At 48.5% G+C, this 19,054-nt stretch overlaps 1 protein-coding gene across 1 annotated transcript in view; it reads left to right on the top strand.

The window, feature by feature from the left end:
• Positions 1 to 18,535, top strand: part of LOC126262601 (U11/U12 small nuclear ribonucleoprotein 25 kDa protein-like) — a 35,536-nt gene extending 17,001 nt beyond the window's left edge. Inside the window, exon 2 of the mRNA XM_049959347.1 lies at positions 18,106 to 18,535. Coding sequence (XP_049815304.1) covers positions 18,106 to 18,351 — 246 coding nt within the window. The 3' untranslated portion in view covers positions 18,352 to 18,535. The remainder of the gene's footprint in view (positions 1 to 18,105) is intronic.
• Positions 18,536 to 19,054: the final 519 nt, after the last annotated feature.

A 19,054-nucleotide genomic window follows, 5' to 3' on the forward strand; every position in this document is an offset into this window, starting at 1 on the left:
CTCACCCGGTATATGATGGCTGCTTTCCAAATTACCGTCTGTTTAATCTGGAGGTGATGGTGACAGGTAGGTACCCAGTGGCACTCTCCCGTCACACCCAGTGCTGGGCCTGTACGACGGTGACAAATGCGGACTGGCTGTGTTCACTCTCCTCAGAGCCTCTGCGCATGGATAAGTCCATTGCGACACTGTACGCTAAACTGGTACTTGTAGAAAAGGTGATCTGGTGGTACTCCTAAGTCCAGGTGAACTGTTCGTGTGAACACTTGCTGTGATGCAAACACAGAGGCTTCCTGATGTGAGGTGTGTGATCAGGCTGCACAATCTTGCATGGCCATTTGAACTGTACATCTGTCCCCGCTGACAGTGATCGTGTGGTAAGAGTTCTGGAGCGGCACTGAGTATGGCTGTTCTGAACCTGTGGATACTGTACTCACGTGACAGTCGTGGAATCCTGACTGGTGTGAGCCGCAATATTGGTGAATGGAGGACTGCAGTTTTGGCACACTGCAAACCCGTTGCTGTCAAATTGCTACTAAGCGTGTCCTTACTCAGTGCCTAACACGATCTTCTCACAAACAGTTAAAATTGAAACGGTAATTCTGAATGAGAAACCAGCCGTGTGTCTTTTCTTATACAGGGCGAATCACTTAAAACTTGCACTGCAAGTATTGTGGAAATGGAAAGTGCTATTGATGTGGGGTTTTCACAGAATGGATTGGTAGTCCAAATACACACATATTTAAATGGACCAATGTCTATTTAGAATGTCAGTGCGCCCCCCCCCCCCCCCCACCCTGCCAAGGGGGTCACGGTTCATTCGTGAGTTCGTATGTGGCACACATGGGACCCCGAGCTATTGCAGCCAATTCTTCCTTCCCTGGCTGCATTTCCTTCCTCCCTATCCTCGCTCCTTCACTGTTGCCCCCTCCTACCCCTCTCTTGGTGTCCTGATTTACATCAAGCTGGCTATCCACCTGTTTCCTGTATTGGTTGCAATTTTGTTCCTTTCTCCTGTTCTTTCATCCTTTGTGGCGTTTAGGACCCCGCTTGAGGTTTGACCTCCACTCCAAAATTTCATGTTTTTAGTGTGAGCCATTTGGGGAAGAACTCCCTCCTTAGCATCTATGATGTGGATTCTCTCCCCCATTCCTTCTCCTCTTCCTTCTCCACTGTAGCCCCCTTCCACCCTGGTAGGTCACCAGCATGTGTAGACTGTCTGTATGGTGGGGTTGTTTGTACCCATATGGCTGAGCCCCTGACAACATAGGGATCACACTAATTATACCTGAGCTGCTCCCTCCCCATGTATGCCAAGCACTGGTTGCTTGTCTTCTTGGATCATCGAAACTCCCGATAATGGCTGCCGTGCCAGATGGCCCTTGCTGTACCTGGGTGGTTCTCGTGGGGAGAGCCGCTAGTCGGAGTGGGTGGTATCAGGGTGGATGCTTTGCGCATGAAGCATATCAAGCTGCAAAAAATCTGGCTGTTATCAAACAGCCGTCTCTTTGAGTGGCGAAGGGTCATTGAATACTGCATCATAAGGCCCAGCAACCTTCCCTTCCCTGGTGATGCCATGCCATGTGAACAGGGCCAGGCTCGCCGTCTTGGGATGAAACTCTTCCCCTGTTACCCCATCTGTACTAGGCTGGATGGAGACAAGTTCACTGCCACAGAGTCATTATTTTTTGTGGAAAATATGGAGACAGGTTTGGTGAAATGCAGTCTCTTAGTAAGATGCGGTTGGTCTCCCTGTTCATCAAAGCTGCTTCTGCCACCCAGTCCACAGCTCTTTGTACCTGTGACTGTCTTGGAAATGTCCCTGTGTCTATCAAGCCTCACCAGTTTCTGAATATGGTCCAGGGAGTGAGTTTTCATAGGGACCTCATCCTGCAAACAGATGAGGAACTCCGGGCGGCGTGGCGTTCATTTTGTTCGACGTGTGCAGAAGGGTTGCAAAGACAACTGCATTGATACTGGTGCCTTCACTCAGACCCCCTGCGGATCCAGGGGTTAGAATAGGCCCGAGGTATTCCTGCCTGTTGTACGAGGCGACTAAAAGGAGTCTCCCATATTTCGGCCTTTATGTGATGGTCCTTGTTGGGTTTGACCTCCATTTTTCAAAATTTCTCCGAAGAGCGAGCTAATTGGGGAAGGGCGCCTTACGTGGTGTATGATGTCTATCATCCACTGAGACCTATCGCATCCTTCACCAGCGTGGATCTGCACTTCTGCTCATTATACAACTGTTGGACGAGGTCACCCTCCTGGGTGTGTATTTTCCCATCAACTGTGCAGCATCGTTTTATGCACTGTCAATGATAATGGACTTGTTTGCTTGGTGGCGCCTGATATCCAGCACAGTAGCCAGTCCTTTGTGGTGGGGCCGCCACATACCCTGTCGATTGTAGCCCCGTGACCACACAGGAGTCAGCTGGAGTGGCTGAGCAGTTCTAGGAGCTTCAGTTTGGAACCGTGCGACTGCTACGGTCACAGGTTCGAATTCTGCCTCGGGCACGGATGTGTGTGATGTCCTTAGGTTAGTTAGGTTTAAGTAGTTCTAAGTTCTAGGGGACTGATGACGTTAGATGTTAAGTCCCATAGTGCTCAGAGCCATTTGAACTATTTGACCACACAGGGTTCGCTCTGTGGATGCCTGTGCCTTTAACTCCCCACCTTTGCTGAGGAGTAGGGCACCCCGTCACCCTGGGGCATCGGACTCCCAGCAGTAGCCATCCTGCCAGGTGGCCTTTTCTGTGGCTGGGTAGCACCCGTGGGGCAGAGTGGGTGGAATCAGGGTGGATGACAAGCAGTGAAGCATAGTACATCATCTCTTGCTGGTGGTGAAACACAAGCAGTCTCTTAAGTGTCCACAAGCTCAATTCAAAGCACAGAAGTACGACCCCAAATCGTTCCCCTCCTGGGCCACACCATTGGAGGAACGTAATGTCAGGCTAAGGATGGCAGCAGTTCTTATTTGCCCCGGTACCCTGTAAGTTAGAGAGCTGGTGGGGAATTTTTCATGATGAGAAAGTCTCAGTTTTTTGTTGAGCATTTAGAGGACAAGTTTGGGGAGGTGGAGGGATTGTCCAAAATGAAATCTGTGTCAGTCTTGATCAAAACAGCATCCTCTGCCCAGTCATGGGAGTTACTTGTGACAAGCTGGGGGATGTTTCTGTAACCATCACGCCCCATAAGAGCTTAAAGATGGTCCAGGGTATCATATTTCACAGGGATCTTCTTCTGCAGCCTGACGATGAGCTGCATGCCAATTTAGAGCAGCGAGGTGTACATTTCGTCCGGTGTGTCCACCGAGGTCCGAGAGATAATCAAGTCACCACTGGTGTCTTCATCTTGGTCTTTGAGAGTTATACATTACCTGAGAAGGTCAAGGTGCTGGTCTACCACTGTGATGTAAAGCCCTATATCCCTCCCCCAATGCGGAGCTGTAAATGCTGGAAGTTCAGCCATATGTCTTCCCACTGTACTTCCAGTGTCACGTGTCGAGATTGCAGATGTCCATCACATCCCAATACTCCATGTGCCCTGCCTCCCATCTTGTCAACTGCGAAGAACTCCGCCTTGCTCGCCAGGCTGCAGGATTTTCCAGAAAGAAAGGAAAATTGTGGAGTACTAAACCCTGGACTGACTGACCTACACTGAGGCTATGAGGAAATTTGAAAGCCTACATCCTTTACGTATGACATCGTCTTATGCCACCGCTATAACAGTTCTAGCATCAGCTTCGCCAACTCCAGCCCCCTCTCAGAGCCAGAAGACTACACGTGCCTCCTAGGTGCTGGGGGGCACTTCCCTCCCTGTTGTTCCTGCACCACCTACTTCGAGAGCAACCACCCCCACATTCCCCCCCCCCTTCCCGCCCCCTTCCCCCCCCCCCCCCTGCCGCCCGCCGAAACCACTGGTTTTATCAATCCCCACTTCTGTGCCAGAGAAATTTAAGTCATCTTCGGCTCCTCTCAGTAGGAACTGGTCTCTTGAGTCACTCCCTTCGCAGGTTTCTGCTAGTGGGAAAGATGATGCCCACCAGTGGCTGAAGAGCCCAAAAGCAGCTGGTCGTAGGGCTTCATGCTCATCCTCAGTCCCGGAGACTGAATCAGTGAAGTCCTCCCAGCCAGGGAAACCCAAGGAGCAGTGAGAGAAATCCAAAAAGATGATCCCTAAGACCAAGGGAATTGTGGTGGCAACCACACCACCGCTACCTACAAGCTCTGCACCTGCGGATGAGGTGGAGATTCTGGCGTCCACTGAGGACCTAGATCTCGCCGACCCTCAGACACAATGGATATAGACTGCTCAGGCAATACATCAGTGGCAGCAGGTGACCCTAGGTCGTAAATTGCCTCATTGAATGTTCCATGCTTTCCCAGTCTCATGACCACGTCATCCTCCAATGGGATTGTGGCAGTTTTTTCCACCGCCTGGCTGAGCTACGGCAACTGTTAAGCTTTACACCTGCTTTCTGCATTGCCCTCCAGGAAACCTGGTTCCCGGCAATGCGGACGCCAGCCCTCCACAGCTATAAGGGATATTACAGGAACTGTAGCAATTATAATTGAGTGTCAGGTGGAGTTTACGTTTATGTCCTAAACTCAGTCTGTAGTGAAACTGTATCCCTTCAAACCCATTTTGAAACTGTGACTGTCAGAATGACGACGACCCAGGAAATAACTGTCCGGAATGTATAACTTCCTCCAGATGGTGCAGTACCCCTGAATGTATTAGCTGCACTGACTGATCGACTCCATAAACCTTTCCTACATTTGGGATATTTTAACGGGCATAACCCCTTGTGTGGTGGCACTGTGCTTACTGGCTGAGACATAGATGTGGAAACTTCACTGTCTCAGTTCGACCTCTGCTTCTGAAATACAGGGGCTGCCACGCATTTAAGTGTGGCTCATGGTAGTTACTTGGCCATTGATTTATCAATTTGCAGCCCAGAACTTCTCTCATCTATCTACTGGAGAGCACGCCAACATGTGCGGTAGTGACCACTTTCCCATCTTCCTGTCACTGCCCCGGGGTCAGGCACATGGATGCCTGGCCAGATTGGCTTTAAACAAGCTGGACTGCGAAACTTTCACCTCTGCTATCACCGATGAATCTCCCTCTCATGGGAACATCGATGTGATGGTTGAGCAGGTGACTGCAACAATCCTTTCTGCAGCAGAAAATGCGATCCCTTGCTCTTTAGGCTGCCCCCGGCGAAAGGCAGTCCCTTGGTGGTTGCCGGAAGTCACTGAAGCAATAAAGGAGCATCGGCAAGCTCTACATTGGCATAAGCAGCACCCTTCCCTGGAGCACCTCATAGCCTTCAAACGGTTACATGCCCGCGTTCACCTACTTACCAAATGACAGAAGCAGGAGTGTTGTGAGAGATGCATCTCAACCATTGGGTACCATACATCACCTTCCCAAGCGTGGGCAAGGATCAAACGTGTTTTCGGGTACCAGACCCCGGTGTTAACATAAATGGCGCGTTATCTACTGACGCAATCACGATTGCTGAGCACTTTGCTCGAGCCTCTGCTTCGGAGAATTACCCCCCCCCCCCCCCCCCCCCAGCCTTTCGCACTCTCAAACGGCGGCTGGAAGGGAAAGTCCTCTCGTTCACTACATGCCACAGTGAATCCTACAATGCCCCCTTTACAGATTGAAAGCTCCTCAGTGCCCTTGCACGTTGCCCTGACACTGCTCCTGGACCAGATTGGATCCACAGTCAGATGATTAAACATCTCTCATTGTCTACAAGCGACTTGTGCTAGTCATCTTCAACCGGATATGGAACGCTGGCATCTTTCCATTGCAATGATGAGAGAGCACCATCATTCAGTGATCAAACCCGGTAAAAACCCACTTGATGTGGATAGCTATCAGCCTATCAGCCCCACCAACGTTCTTCGTAAGCCGCTGGAACATAGGGTGTGTCGGTGGTTGGGTTAGGTCCTGCGAGTCACGTAGCCTACAGGCTCCATGTCAGAGCGGCTTCCGCCAGGGTCACTCTACCACTGATTATCTTGTGTCCCTTGAGTCTGACATCCCAACAGCCTTTTCCAGATGCTGGCAACATCTGGTTTCCTTATGACATGACCTGGCAACATCGTATCCTTGCCACATTATATGAGTGGGGTCTCAGGAGAATGGGGTCCTACAGGGCCATGTATTGAGTGTATCTCTAATTTTAGTGGACATTAATGGTCTAGCAGCAGCTGTAGGCTCGTCTGTCTCACCTTCTCTGTATGCAGACGACTTCTGCATTTCGTATTGCTCCTCCAGTACTGGTGTTGCTGAGCGGCACCTACAGGGAACCATCCACAAGGTGCAGTCATGGGCTCCAGCCCACGGTTTCCAGTTTTCGGCTGCAAAGTTGTGTGTCATACCTTTCATCTGGAACCAGAACTTTACCTTAATGACAATCCAATCACTGTAGTGGAGACATATCGATTCTTAGGACTGGTTTTCGATGCCCGGTTGACTTCGCTTCCTCCCCTTTGTCAGCTCAAGCGGAAGTGCTGAATGAGTCCGGTGACCAGCGTCCCGGTGGAGGGTGGAGTCCCTCCATTGCAGGTTAGGCGTGCACAACTCCTGGTCTGTTACATTACACACATTCATAGTTCTCCTGTGCGTCCGAATTACCGTCTCCTTTTCCCACCCACGGCGGTTCATCTCCCGCATCAGCAGCCCAGGTCAGGGCTTCCATTTGCAGTTTGTGTCCGATCCCTTCTTTCCGAACTGAAGTCCTTGCCTTTACCACCTATACTTGAGGTCCATTCGTGCACATATGGTGTACACCTAGGCCGCAGCTTTGCCTGGACCTTTCACATGGTCCTAAGGACTCAGTTAACCCTGCGGCTCTCTGATGCCACTTCCTCTCAATTCTTGACATGTACCGAGGTCACGAAATGGTTTACACCGACAGCTCGATGGCTGACGATCGTGTCGGCTTCGCGTATGTTCGTGGAGGACATATTGAACAGCATTCCTTGCCTGATGGCTGCAGTGTTTTCACTGGCGAGCTGGTGGCTATATCTGCTGCTCTCGAGCACATCCGCTCATGCCTGGGAAGTTGTTTCTTCTGTGTACTGACTCCTCAAGCAGCCTACAAGCTGACGACCAGTGCTACCTAATCATCCTTTGCTAGCGACCATCCAGGAGTCCATCTATGCCCTGGAACGGTCCAGTCGTACAGTGATGTTTGTCTGGACCCCAGGTCACGTCCGAATCCCTGGCAACAAACTTGCCAACAGGCTGGCCAAACAGGCTACGCGGAAACCACTTATGGAGATCGGCTTCTCTGCAGCTGACCTGCGTTCAGTACTACGCCGCAAGGTTTTGCGGCTTTGTGAGACGGAATGGCATAACCTCAGTACACACGACAAACTGCGTGCCATTACGTGGTTCTCTGTCCGCTCTGCATTGGCCACGCTTGGATGACACGTGGCTACCTCCTGCACCATGATGACCCACCCCAGTGCCAATGCTGTGCCCGGCTGACAGTGGCAGGTATCTCGGTGAGCTGTCCTCCTTTGGCTGCCCTGCAATGGACTCCTCAGTTACCGGACTCATTGCCATTACCCCCCAGGGGGTCCACAACTCTTTCGTGGATACGTGCGTAGCGAGCACGGGACCCCGAGCTAATGTGGCCCTCCTTCCTTTCCGGGCTGCACACCTTCCTTTTCCGCATCCTTCCCTATCCCCCATCTTCGCCCCCCCCCCTCCCCTCACCTCTGGCTCTTTCCTTCCCTTTCTCCCCCTCTGGGAGTATGGTTTGTGCCTACATCCGGAGACGGACGCTCGTAAATGTAACGCATTCTTCGCCTTCTCTGCTTGTATGTCTTCATCCTTCTTTTGTCCTTCTCTTTTCCTTACCTCTTCTCTTTACCCTTTTCTCCGCTGCGGCGTTTGAGACCTCTCTTCTTTCCTTTCCCTTTCTCTTTCTTCCTCCCTGTGCGTGTCTGAAGGCCGACCCATGCATTTTTGTGCGTAGCCGGTGACGGGGTAACGCGTAATTCCCCGCCCCGGGTAGACAGGTAGGACACGTACGTACCCCCTGGTAACGGCCAGGCCCAGGGAGGGGTGTTTACCCGAGCTGATACCTTCCGAAAGTGCCGATTGGTCCCTCCGTCCGTTTGTCGGGAGGTGTGACCTGAGGTGTGAACAATCACCTAAGGCGGGAGTGCCCTCAGAGAGGGCCCCCACAAGGGAGGAGCGCGCCATCGGAGACGCCGGTAATCGTGGGGGATTCTTCCGCAATGGTTTCCTCACCTTCCACTATGTCTGCTCACAAGCGTAAGTTCACTGAGTCTCAGCCACAGTCAGTTCTTCCATCGTTGCCACAGTTCCTTGTTGTTTCTCGGTCTGACGCTGGTCACGACCTCTCCACGGTCAACCCTTTCATTATTCAGAAAGGTGTCGATGCAATTGCAGGTCCTGTAAAGTCTTGTTCCAGATTACGGAATGGCACCTTGTTGTTAGAAACAGTCAGTGCCCTCCAGGCACAAAAATTGCTGCGTACTTCACTGCTCCACACCTTCCCTGTCCGGGTTGAACCGCACCGCACTTTAAATTCCTCGCGTGGAGTCGTTTACACACGCTCCCTCGATGAATTGTCTGACGAAGAAATTCAGCACTACCTGTCTGACCAGGGCGTAACAGCTGTTCATAGAGTTATGACAAAGTTCAACTCCCATCGAAAATCAAAGCAGGCTATGAGATAATTTCCGTTCGCCCTTATGTCCCAAACCCTACGTGTTGCTATCGGTGTCAGCGGTTCAATCACACCAGCCAGTCCTGTTCCAATCCGGCCAAATGTGTTACGTGTGGCAAGGATGCCCATGAGGGTGCTTGTCCACCTCCATCCCCTCGCTGCATCAACTGTATGGGTGACCACGCTGCTTCGTCTCGAGATTGCCCCATTTTTAAAGACGAAAAGCTCATCCAGGAAATCAGAGTGAAGGAAAAGGTGTCGACCTTCGCTGCTCGAAAATTATTCGCCAGTCGACAGCCCACTGTGCCTCAGACAGGAAAATACAGCACTGTCCTTGCTTCTCCTCGGCCAACAAAGGAGGCGGCCACGCAGACTTGCGACCTCACCTTTAGTGAAACGGTCGTCAGATCGGCCAGCGCAAAGATCGCCCGTTCAACCTCACCACTTTCGCCTGCCCACTCTATGGCTCACCCTTCATTGGGTTCTGCTAGATCTCGAGCCCAAAAGTCAGACACCAAGACTTTGAAAAAAGAGCATACTCGTGAAGATTTTTTACGTACCCCAATTTCACAGCCATCGGTTCCTCCTTCATCTAAACATCATGTTTCCAAGAAGGCTAATAAGAAACCCAGTTCATCTCCTTCTCCGCCAAGGCGTGTCTCATCTACAGCACCACCTGGTGGAAATCGCCCTCGGCCGTCTTCTGTGTCGCCGAGGAGCACTGCTGGCGGCCGATCAACTGGCTGATCGCTGGTGGCGGGAGCTGCTCCTGAGCAACCTATGGATCAGGATCTTCTGCCTTCGGCTGAATGCCATTCCATGCTGTCGGTCGCAAGCTCTGAGCGGTCGTTGAGTTGATGGCAACCTTGGTCACATTCCTTCATTTTCTGTTCACCCTATGTCCATTATCCACTGGAATATCCGCGGCGTTCGAGCTAATCGGGATGAATTATCGATCCTCTTACGATCCTACTCGCTGGTCATCTTCTGTCTTCAGGAAACAAAGCTGCGTCCCCATGACTGCTTTGTTCTACCCCATTTTCAGTCCGTCCGATTTGATCTCCCCTCTGTTGAAGGCACTCCAGCCCATGGAGGACTCATGATTCTTCTCCATGATACTCTGCATTATCACCCAAGCCCCTTAAACACTTCCTTCCAAGCTGTCGCTGTCCGTCTTTCCCTTTCTGGATATAACTTTTCTCTTTGTACTGTATACATTCCATCGTCCACACCAATGGCACGAGCTGATCTCCTTCATCTTCTTGGTCAGCTTCTACCCCCTCTATTTGCTGGTTGGGGACTTCAATGCCCACCACCCGCTTTGGGGATCTCCACATCCTTGTCCACGTGGCTCACTATTGCTAGACGTCTTCCACCAAGCGGATCTAGTTTGCCTCAACACTGGGGTCCCTACATTTTTGTCTGCCTCCACGACAAATTTCTCTCATTTGGACCTTTCGGTCGGTACTGTTCCACTAGCTCGGTGCTTCGAATGGCTCGCCCTTGATGATACACGCTCGATTGACCACTTTCCATGTGTCCTTAGACTGCAGCCTCAACTGCCATATATGCGCCCGCGACGCTGGAAGTTTGCCCAAGCTGATTGGACACTTTTTTCGTCTCTAGCAACATTCGATGACCGTCCCTTTCCTAGCGTCGACGATGAGGTCACACGTATTACAGACGTTATTCTTACAGCTGCGGAACGTTCAATACCACGCATCTCCGCATTTCCCCAGCGCCCCCCAGTTCCTTGGTGGAATGAGGCATGCCGTGACGCAATATGTGAGCATCGACGTGCTCTTCGCGTTTTCCGCCACTATCCTACTTTGGCCAACTGTATCCGCTATAAGCAGTTCCGTGCGCGATGCCGTCGCGTCATCCGCGATAGCAAGAAGGCAAGCTGGAAATTCTTTACTAGCTCATTTAACAACTTCACTCCCTCCTCGGAAGTTTGGAGTCGGATTCGACGGTTATCTGGTGCGCCTAGTTTCTCCCCGGTCTCTGGGCTCACTGTCGCACATGATACGTTAGTGGACCCCGTCGCAATTTCTAACTCATTGGGTCAACACTTTGCTGAGATTTCGAGCTCTTCAAATTACCCGCCCGCGTTTCTCCCGAAGAAATGTGCAGCGGAAGTGCAACCTCTTGCTTTCTCCTTTCACAATCGCGAAAGCTATAATACTGTTTTCTCCATGCGGGAACTCCAACATGCACTCTCTTCTTCTCGCTCTTCCGCCCCAGGACCGGATAGTATCCACATCCAAATGTTGCTGCATTTATCAACCCATAGTCTGCGTTACTTCCTTTGCCTTTATAATCGAATTTGGACCGACACTACTTTTCCCAGACGATGGCGGGAAGCTATCGTCGTTCCTGTTCCGAAACCTGGAAAGGAAAAACATCTCCCCTCTAGCTATCGCCCCATTTCTCTCATGAGTAGTGTATGTAAGGTTTTGGAGCGTATGGTGAATTGCCGTTTAGCTTGGTGGCTGGAGTCCCGCAGTCTTTTAACACCTGCCCAATGCGGTTTCCGAAAGCATCATTCTGCAGTTGACCATCTTGTTGCTCTCTCCACTTATATCATGAACAATTTTCTCCGGAAACGCCAAACAGTAGCAATATTTTTTGATCTGGAGAGAGCATACGATACCTGTTGGAGGGCAGGCATCCTCCGCACACTGTTCTCTTGGGGCTTTCGAGGTCGGCTGCCCCTTTTTCTTCGCGAATTTATGGCAGAGTGCACATTTAGAGTGCGGGTGAACACTGCTCTATCCCGTACTTTCTCCCAAGAAAATGGGGTACCCCAGGGCTCCGTGCTAAGTGTTGTAATGTTTGCCATTGCCATAAATCCAATTATGGATTGTCTCCTTCCTGATGTCTCGGGCTCCCTCTTTGTGGACGATTTTGCGATCTACTACAGCTCTCAAGGGACCAGCCTTCTTGAACGACGTCTTCGAGGATGTCTCGATCGCCTCCACTCTTGGAGCATCGAAACCGGCTTCCGTTTTTCTCCCAGTAAGACCGTTTGTGTTAATTTTTGGTGACGTAAGGAGTTTCTTCCACCCTCCTTACATCTAGGACCTGTCAACCTTCCATTTTTGGATGTCGCTAAATTCTTGGGTGTTATGTTTGACAGAAAACTGTGCTGGTCCTCCCACGTTTCGTATCTTTCGGCTCGCTGTCTGCGATCCCTCAACACCCTCCGTGTCCTGAATGGTACCTCCTGGGGAGTGGACTGAGTGGTCCTTCTCCGCCTCTATCGCGCCTTAGTGCGCTCGAAATTGGACTATGGAAGCATAGTCTACTCCTCTGCTCAGCCATCTATTCTTCGGCATCTCGACTCTATCCACCACCGTGGATTACGTTTAGTGTCTGGCGCTTTTTACACAAGCCCTGTGGAAAGCCTTTATGCTGAGACTGCTGAACCTCCGCTGTTCAGTCGGCGAGCAGTCCTTCTGTCTTCCATGCCTGCTAATCCAGCTCATGACATTTTTTTCGACACCTCCTTGGATATAGGGTATGCAGGCCGCCCTTCCTCCCTACTACCACCTGGAGTCCGCTTCCGTCAACTGCTCCATTCTCTTTCCTTCCGCTTTCCTAAAACCTTCTTGACAACTTGGGGTACAGCACCGCCTTTGCTCCATCCGCGGATCTGCCTGCTCCGTGACCTTTGTCAATTTCCCAAGGATGGTACCCCTTCACTTGTTTATCGTCGGGCGTTTGCTGCTCTATGTGCACAAATGAAGGAAGCCACATTTATTTACACTGATGGCTCGAAAATATCGTTAGGTGTAGGGAGTGCCTATATTGTTGGCGACACCCCAAATCGATTTCGGCTTCCCGACCAGTGTTCGGTGTATACTGCGGAGCTTTACGCTGTTCTCCAGGCTGTCCAATACATCTGCCGCCATCAGTGGATACAGTATGTTATCTGTTCAGATTCTTTCAGCTCTCTCCTCAGTCTCCAAGCTCTCTACCCTGTCCACCCTCTGGTCCACCGGATTCAGGACTGTCTGCGCTTGCTCCACCTGGGGGGCGTCTCTGTGGCGTTCCTCTGGCTCCCAGGACACGTTGGTATCTGTGGAAATGAGGCGGCCAATATAGCGGCAAAGGCTGCAGTCTCTCTTCTTCGGCCAGCTATTCGATCGATTCCCTTCGCCGATCTACGCAGCGTTTTATGTCGTCGTGTTGTTCTTTTATGGTACACACATTGGTCGACACTTCCCCATAATAAATTGCGGGATGTGAAAGCTCTTCCCTGTGCTTGGACCTCTTCCTCCCGAACGCGTCGTCGGGAGGAGGTAATTTTAACTAGACTTCGGATAGGGCACTGTCTTTTTAGCCATCGACATCTTTTAAGCGGCGATCCTCCCCCACTCTGTCCCCACTGTTCTCAGCTGTGGACGGTAAGACACCTTTTAATTGAGTGCCCCTATTTTACTCCGTTACGCGCCCGTCTACAGCTGTCGCCTAATATATCGTCCATTTTAGCAGATGACATGCGCTCGGCCGATCGCGTTCTCGAGTTTATTAGTGCCAGTGAGATGACGTCAGTCATTTGAAGCTTTTTTTGGGGACAACCAACCCCTTTCTGCAGTGGATTTTTAAGCTTTCCTTCTGCTTTTAGTTTCTCCAATTTTTTGAGTTTTGTTCCCATTGCTGCTGGCCTGCAGATATAGATCTGTATGCATTGACTTGTGGTAGACGCTGTGTCCCAAGGTTCCATTTGCTTTCCTTCATACCAAGACATCAAGAAAAGGTAAAGTACCATCTTTTTCCACTTCTATTGCAAAATTTATATTCGGCTGGAGCGAATTCGGATGCTGAAGAAACGTAGGTAGAGTATTCCTTGTCAGTGTGGGGCGCGTATATAGGCCAGACATGCCGCACAGTACAAGAACGCTGCGATGAACATCAGCATCATACACGCCTTTGTCAACTGGAAAAGTCAGCAATTGCGGAACAATGCCTGAATACAAAACATCGTATGATTTATGAAAAGAAAGAAGTTTTATCCCCGGCATCATCTTTCTGGGATTGTGTCATTAAGGAAGCAATACATATCCGTACAGCCGATAATTTGATCAACAAGAATACGGGGTTTTAACTGCACTATTAAATCACAATGCAAAAATCAAGATTCTTCGATAACAAGCCTGTCATAACTCTGGCCTAGTACGGCTGTTGGTGAGTAACGTCTGGCCACACTGTTGACAAACAGACAAACACAGTGTACAGGGTACGTGCGGGAGAGCCGCTCTGCAATTTTTGGCAGAGGGAGTTTGAATGTGGCAAATAATTGTGCATGTGCGATTTCTGCAGCTATGCATTCTTCGTGCACGTGTTCTAGAAACTGGGCATCGATGTGCAGATACCATCTGTCGTACCTAGCCACCAGCAAGGTTGAACCACCTGAAGATGTCGGACAGTTGCTCCAAAAAAATATTGTGGAATTTGCACAATGTGATCTGGTGGAAAACCCGTGAAGACTATTTGCAACACATCTGCCAGGAAAGCTTGAAGAGTCACACTGCTAGTCTTGCTTGTGAGATGAAGGTAGAGCTCACCATTTGCAGCATAGCCAATAGGACTGATTGCAGACGTCTGGTACAGAGCCATGTAGAGGGTCTAAATCAGAGCTTCAGAAGGTCCTGCAACCAGATTTCTTGACTTGGATCGTAGGATGGTGGGTAAGAAAGAACCCGCTAGATGTGGATAGTTATTGTCCTATCAGCCTCACCAACGTTCTGTCGAACCAGCTTGAACATATGGTGAGCCGGCAGTTGTGTTGGCTCCTTGAATCTTGGAGCCTTCTAGCAGTTTTCACCAAGGGCACTCAACTACCAACAACTTGGTCCACCTGCGGTCTGCCATTCGATTGGCCTTTCCCTGGTGACAACACCTTATTGCCATCTTTTTTGACCTCACAAAGGCCTATGATACCACTTGGCGACACCATATCCTCGCTACTCTGCACAAGTGGGGTCTCTGGGGCCCACTCCTGATTTTTATACGGAACTTCTTGTCTCTTCGCACTCAGAGCTCAATTCAGTGCTTCCCACAGTTCGCCCCATATCCATGAGAACGGGGTCCCGCAGAGCTCTGTCCTGAGTATCCCACTCTTTTTAATAGCTGTTAATGGTCTCACACTAACAATAGGGTCCCTCCTATATGCTGACAATTTTTGTATTTCCTTCTGCTCCTCTTCTATTGGTGTGGCTGAAAGTTGTCTGCAGGGAGTCATACGAAAGGCACAGTCAGGGGCCCCTCACTCATGGCTTTCAGTTTTCAGCGGCAAAGACTTGCGTCGTGCACTTCTGTTGTCGTCATACTGTCCACCACCATCTGGAACTTTACCTCGATGACCAACTACTTAATATAGTCGAGACTTACCGCTCCCGCTTTTTGGGGCTGGTCTTGCTTAACTTGGCTTCCCCATCATCATCAGTGCTGGCAGAATCATAATATTATTTATTGCCTGAGCCACACCGACTGGGGTGCTGATTGCCCTACACTGCTGCAGCTGTACAAAGCCCTCGTGCAGTCCTGTCTGGACTATGGGAGTGTTTTATATGTTTCAGCATCACCCTCTGCATTGCAGCTGCTGGACACTATCCACCACAGTGGAGTTCGACTTGCGACTGGAACTTTCCGAATGAGTCCAGTGAGTAGCCTCCTCGTGGAAGCTGCCAGTCCTCCATTGCGGCTCAGGTGGCAACTACTGCTTGCGAATTATACCGCCCACATTCACAGTTAGCCTCACCATCCAAACTACCGTCTCCTTTTCCCTAACACGACAATCCACTTCCCGCAACAGTGGCCCAGAATAGGGATTCCAATTGCAGTCCGTGTCCAATTGCTTCTTACTGAACTCGACACTTCCCTCTACCATCTGTCATGTGGGTCCACTTATGTACACCTCCATGGTCCATGCCTTGGCCACAGCTTTGTCTGGACCTATCGCACAGCCCAAAAGGCTCAGTTCCACCTGAGGCCCTCCACCAGCAATTTTTCTCTATTTTCGGCAATTTCCAGAGCTCATAAATAATCTACACCAATGGATCAGTGTTCGAAATGAGCTGGCAATTGCAAATACCTGTAGGCTCTAGTTTCACAATTTATTGGTGATGTGAAAATTTGTGCTGGACTGGGGCTTGAACACACTGCTTTGGGAGCAGTGCCTTAACCACTTGTCATGCCTCCTGGACTGACACAAACCTGCACCATGTCACTGCGTGTCCACATCCTTCACTCACACAGTTCCCTCAATGGTAATCACAGCAACTGTGTGAGTTTAGGACATGGGCCACTGTGACATATTGGAGGTTTGGTTAGTCCAGGTGGTTTGCTCAGACAGCTGAAGTGGTTAAGGCAACCATTCACGTGAAGCAGGAAATCTGGGTCCGAGTCCTGGTCTGAAATGTATTTTCGTGTATTACCAGTATATTGTGTGAAGTCGTGGCATAATCTTCTTGGGCAAAACAACTACAGGGAAAAACAGTTCTACACTATGTGCAGTTACAGTATAATGCAAAGTCAATAACCAACATCTTGTAGAAGCTTCTTCAGAGATCTAGATGTTAGCACCCTCATGTACCAATACATTTACATGCTGTGGTATTTGTAATTAATAATAAATTTTAATAACAATTTGGAGTAAACTGTGCAATTTATAACCACAATACTCGAAATGAAAATAATGTCCATGTAGACTCTGTCTCTGACTAGGGTTCACTCTGGAGTATTCCTTTCTGGTGCAAAGTGTTAAACTGGCTGCCCGAAGACATCGGACAGTAAACTGGAAATCCCAGATATTGGAAGGAGTGGAGAGGGGGGGGGGGGAGGGGGGGGGAGAAAAAGATAAAGCTTAGGAAAAACTGCAAAACTGCTTAGCCATTCCTAAGATTATCAGAATATTTGGATTCGGAGATGTACATTCCAGTTTTGTTGGTGTACTTTACAAAAGCGGTCTGTGGTGGCTGCTACTGTGTGGTAATGTATACCTTGGCTCGTTCATACCCCCCAAAGGGTCTCCTTTGTGTTGGGATTTATGGGGAAGATGTGCAAATCGGTGAAGTGAAAAGCTCTTAGCAAAGTTTATTTAGTATTTCTGAATGCACGATTTTTCAGTTTCTCTGCTGCTATATTTTGGACTTGGAGTTGGACAAAATGCTGGACTGATATGATATGTAGCAGAATTGTAAAGGCTATTTTCATTAAGCAGTAGATCATATACACATTTTAATTACTGAGTTGGCGTTTCTTGATTGGTGTATTTCTATTATCATGGTTAAAGTCTTAAAATAATCACCACTTTTTTTAATATCTGACACAAATTTCTGAAAGCATATGTAACATCATTAACTAATATCTTTATGGTTTATGTCTGCCTCAATGCCTCAGAGTTAGACAGATATACTTTCTGAATGCATTTTGTTATTTCAAATGTCAAATGTTGATAAAGAAAATCTACTCACCAAATGGAAGCAGTCAGTTGGTATAGCAACAGTCAGTATGGATAAATGGGCATAGATGGAAAGTAAATACTCGCAACTGTTGCCAGGCATGTTCTGCAGCACTTCAGTTGTGAACTGGTGCCTGTTCAATCATGCACTGTTGCAGATGTGGGTCACTGGGCTCATGTGGGAGGATGGAAGGTCTAATTCCCATCTGACCAGACAGATGGATGTTTTCTGTGCTTTACAATTAAGGTTTTCTGTTATTTTCTTAAAATGCCTGACACAAAAGCTGGGACAGTTCCTTTGAAAAGAACGTGGACCCATTCTTCCCCACCTCCATCTCTAATAACATTGTCACTGATGATGCATTTTCTGTTGCACATTTGATGGACTTTACCTCTTGATCGGAACTTTACTGATTGGACCTTAATTGTACCATCCATCTGTCTCCTGTGTACAATAATTTTTCTTTTCTCACAATTTTTTTCTGTACATAGTTTCCCCCTCTCTTTCCTGCTCATGTCAAACTTGACAACCATCCTCTAAATCTCCTCTAAGCTCTTGGATACTAAATCTCATCTAGTACCAACAACCTTTTTTTATCTTGTTGAGTTAGTCTTTTGTTTCCTCGGTAACTGTTCCTTCAGCATTAAACCTTGCCAGGGTTTTTTTCCTTTCAACCCTTTCCCATCTTCTTCAGGAAGAAGGAGCTCATAAGTCTAAAATTTGGAAAAATTATGTATTGCTACATTTTCTGTTGCTGTCACTCTTTCTGAGTAGATTTTTCTATATCAGTTTTCTATTTATGGAAGCCTTAATAGGTATTTTATTCATTTATTTTGTAGAAGATGAGTCTTATCAAAAGTATATTTCTTAATATCTGTTTTAGAACAATGGTTGCTTTTTTCCCTCTAGGTGCCGCAAAGAGGCTCAACTGTTTTGGATTTGAAGAGAGCTTTTCGTCGAAACATGTCATTAAAGCTTGCCCGAGAGAAGATATACACCAAAATCAGTTGGCGCTATGTTTGGAAAAATAATTGGCTGTATTTTGAAGGTCAGAAACTGAAAAGTGACGGTGATTTGTTGGAAGACTTGGGAATATGGAATAAATGTCATGTTAGTTTTGTCAAACGACTAAGAGAAAAGGGGATAAAGAACTGACAGTATTTGCTGATGCAGAATACTTTTATATGTGTATTTAGATTAGTGCTCTCACAGTATAAACTTTTGTCTTATAGTACTATCTTCTTATAAATTTTTTACATGTGTTCACTATATACAAAGATTGTAGTACAATGCACTATGGTCACAGAAAATAAATCATTCCTTCTTTATAGAAATGTAATGTAACTGGGTTGATAAAAAATCTACTCACCATGAGGTGGCAGGAGAGAGAGACGGGTGGGGAAACAACAATGAAAAGACAACTGAAATTTGTAATCTTTTAGAGTCAGTGAGTGGCTCCTCCTTCTGGCAGGGGTATTGAAGAGGAAGGAAGAAAAAGACTGGTGTTGGGGACTGCACTGGAAGAGATTTGGAAATCTGAGAGCTTAAAGGTGGAAGACAGGGCAATAAGCAAGATAGAGATCACAAGCAAGACATTGTACAAGCGTTAATAAAAATAGAAAGGTAAGTGCATTGTATGTGGCAGAGGTGGAAGGCGGGGAAAAAATGACAGGTCAGAAAATAAAAGATATAGAAAACTAAAAGAAAAGTAACTATTGGAATGGTTATCGAGAAGAAATTCTGAGACTGAAGAAATTAAATTAAGCCAGGTAGGTAGTGAGGACAAAGGGCATTTTGTAATGCCAGTTCACACCTGTGGAGTTCTGAGAAACTAGTCTCTGGGGAAGGAATCCAGATG

The sequence above is a fragment of the Schistocerca nitens genome, chromosome 6 (assembly GCF_023898315.1).
Source record: "Schistocerca nitens isolate TAMUIC-IGC-003100 chromosome 6, iqSchNite1.1, whole genome shotgun sequence".
NCBI classification, from domain to species: Eukaryota; Metazoa; Arthropoda; class Insecta; order Orthoptera; family Acrididae; genus Schistocerca; species Schistocerca nitens.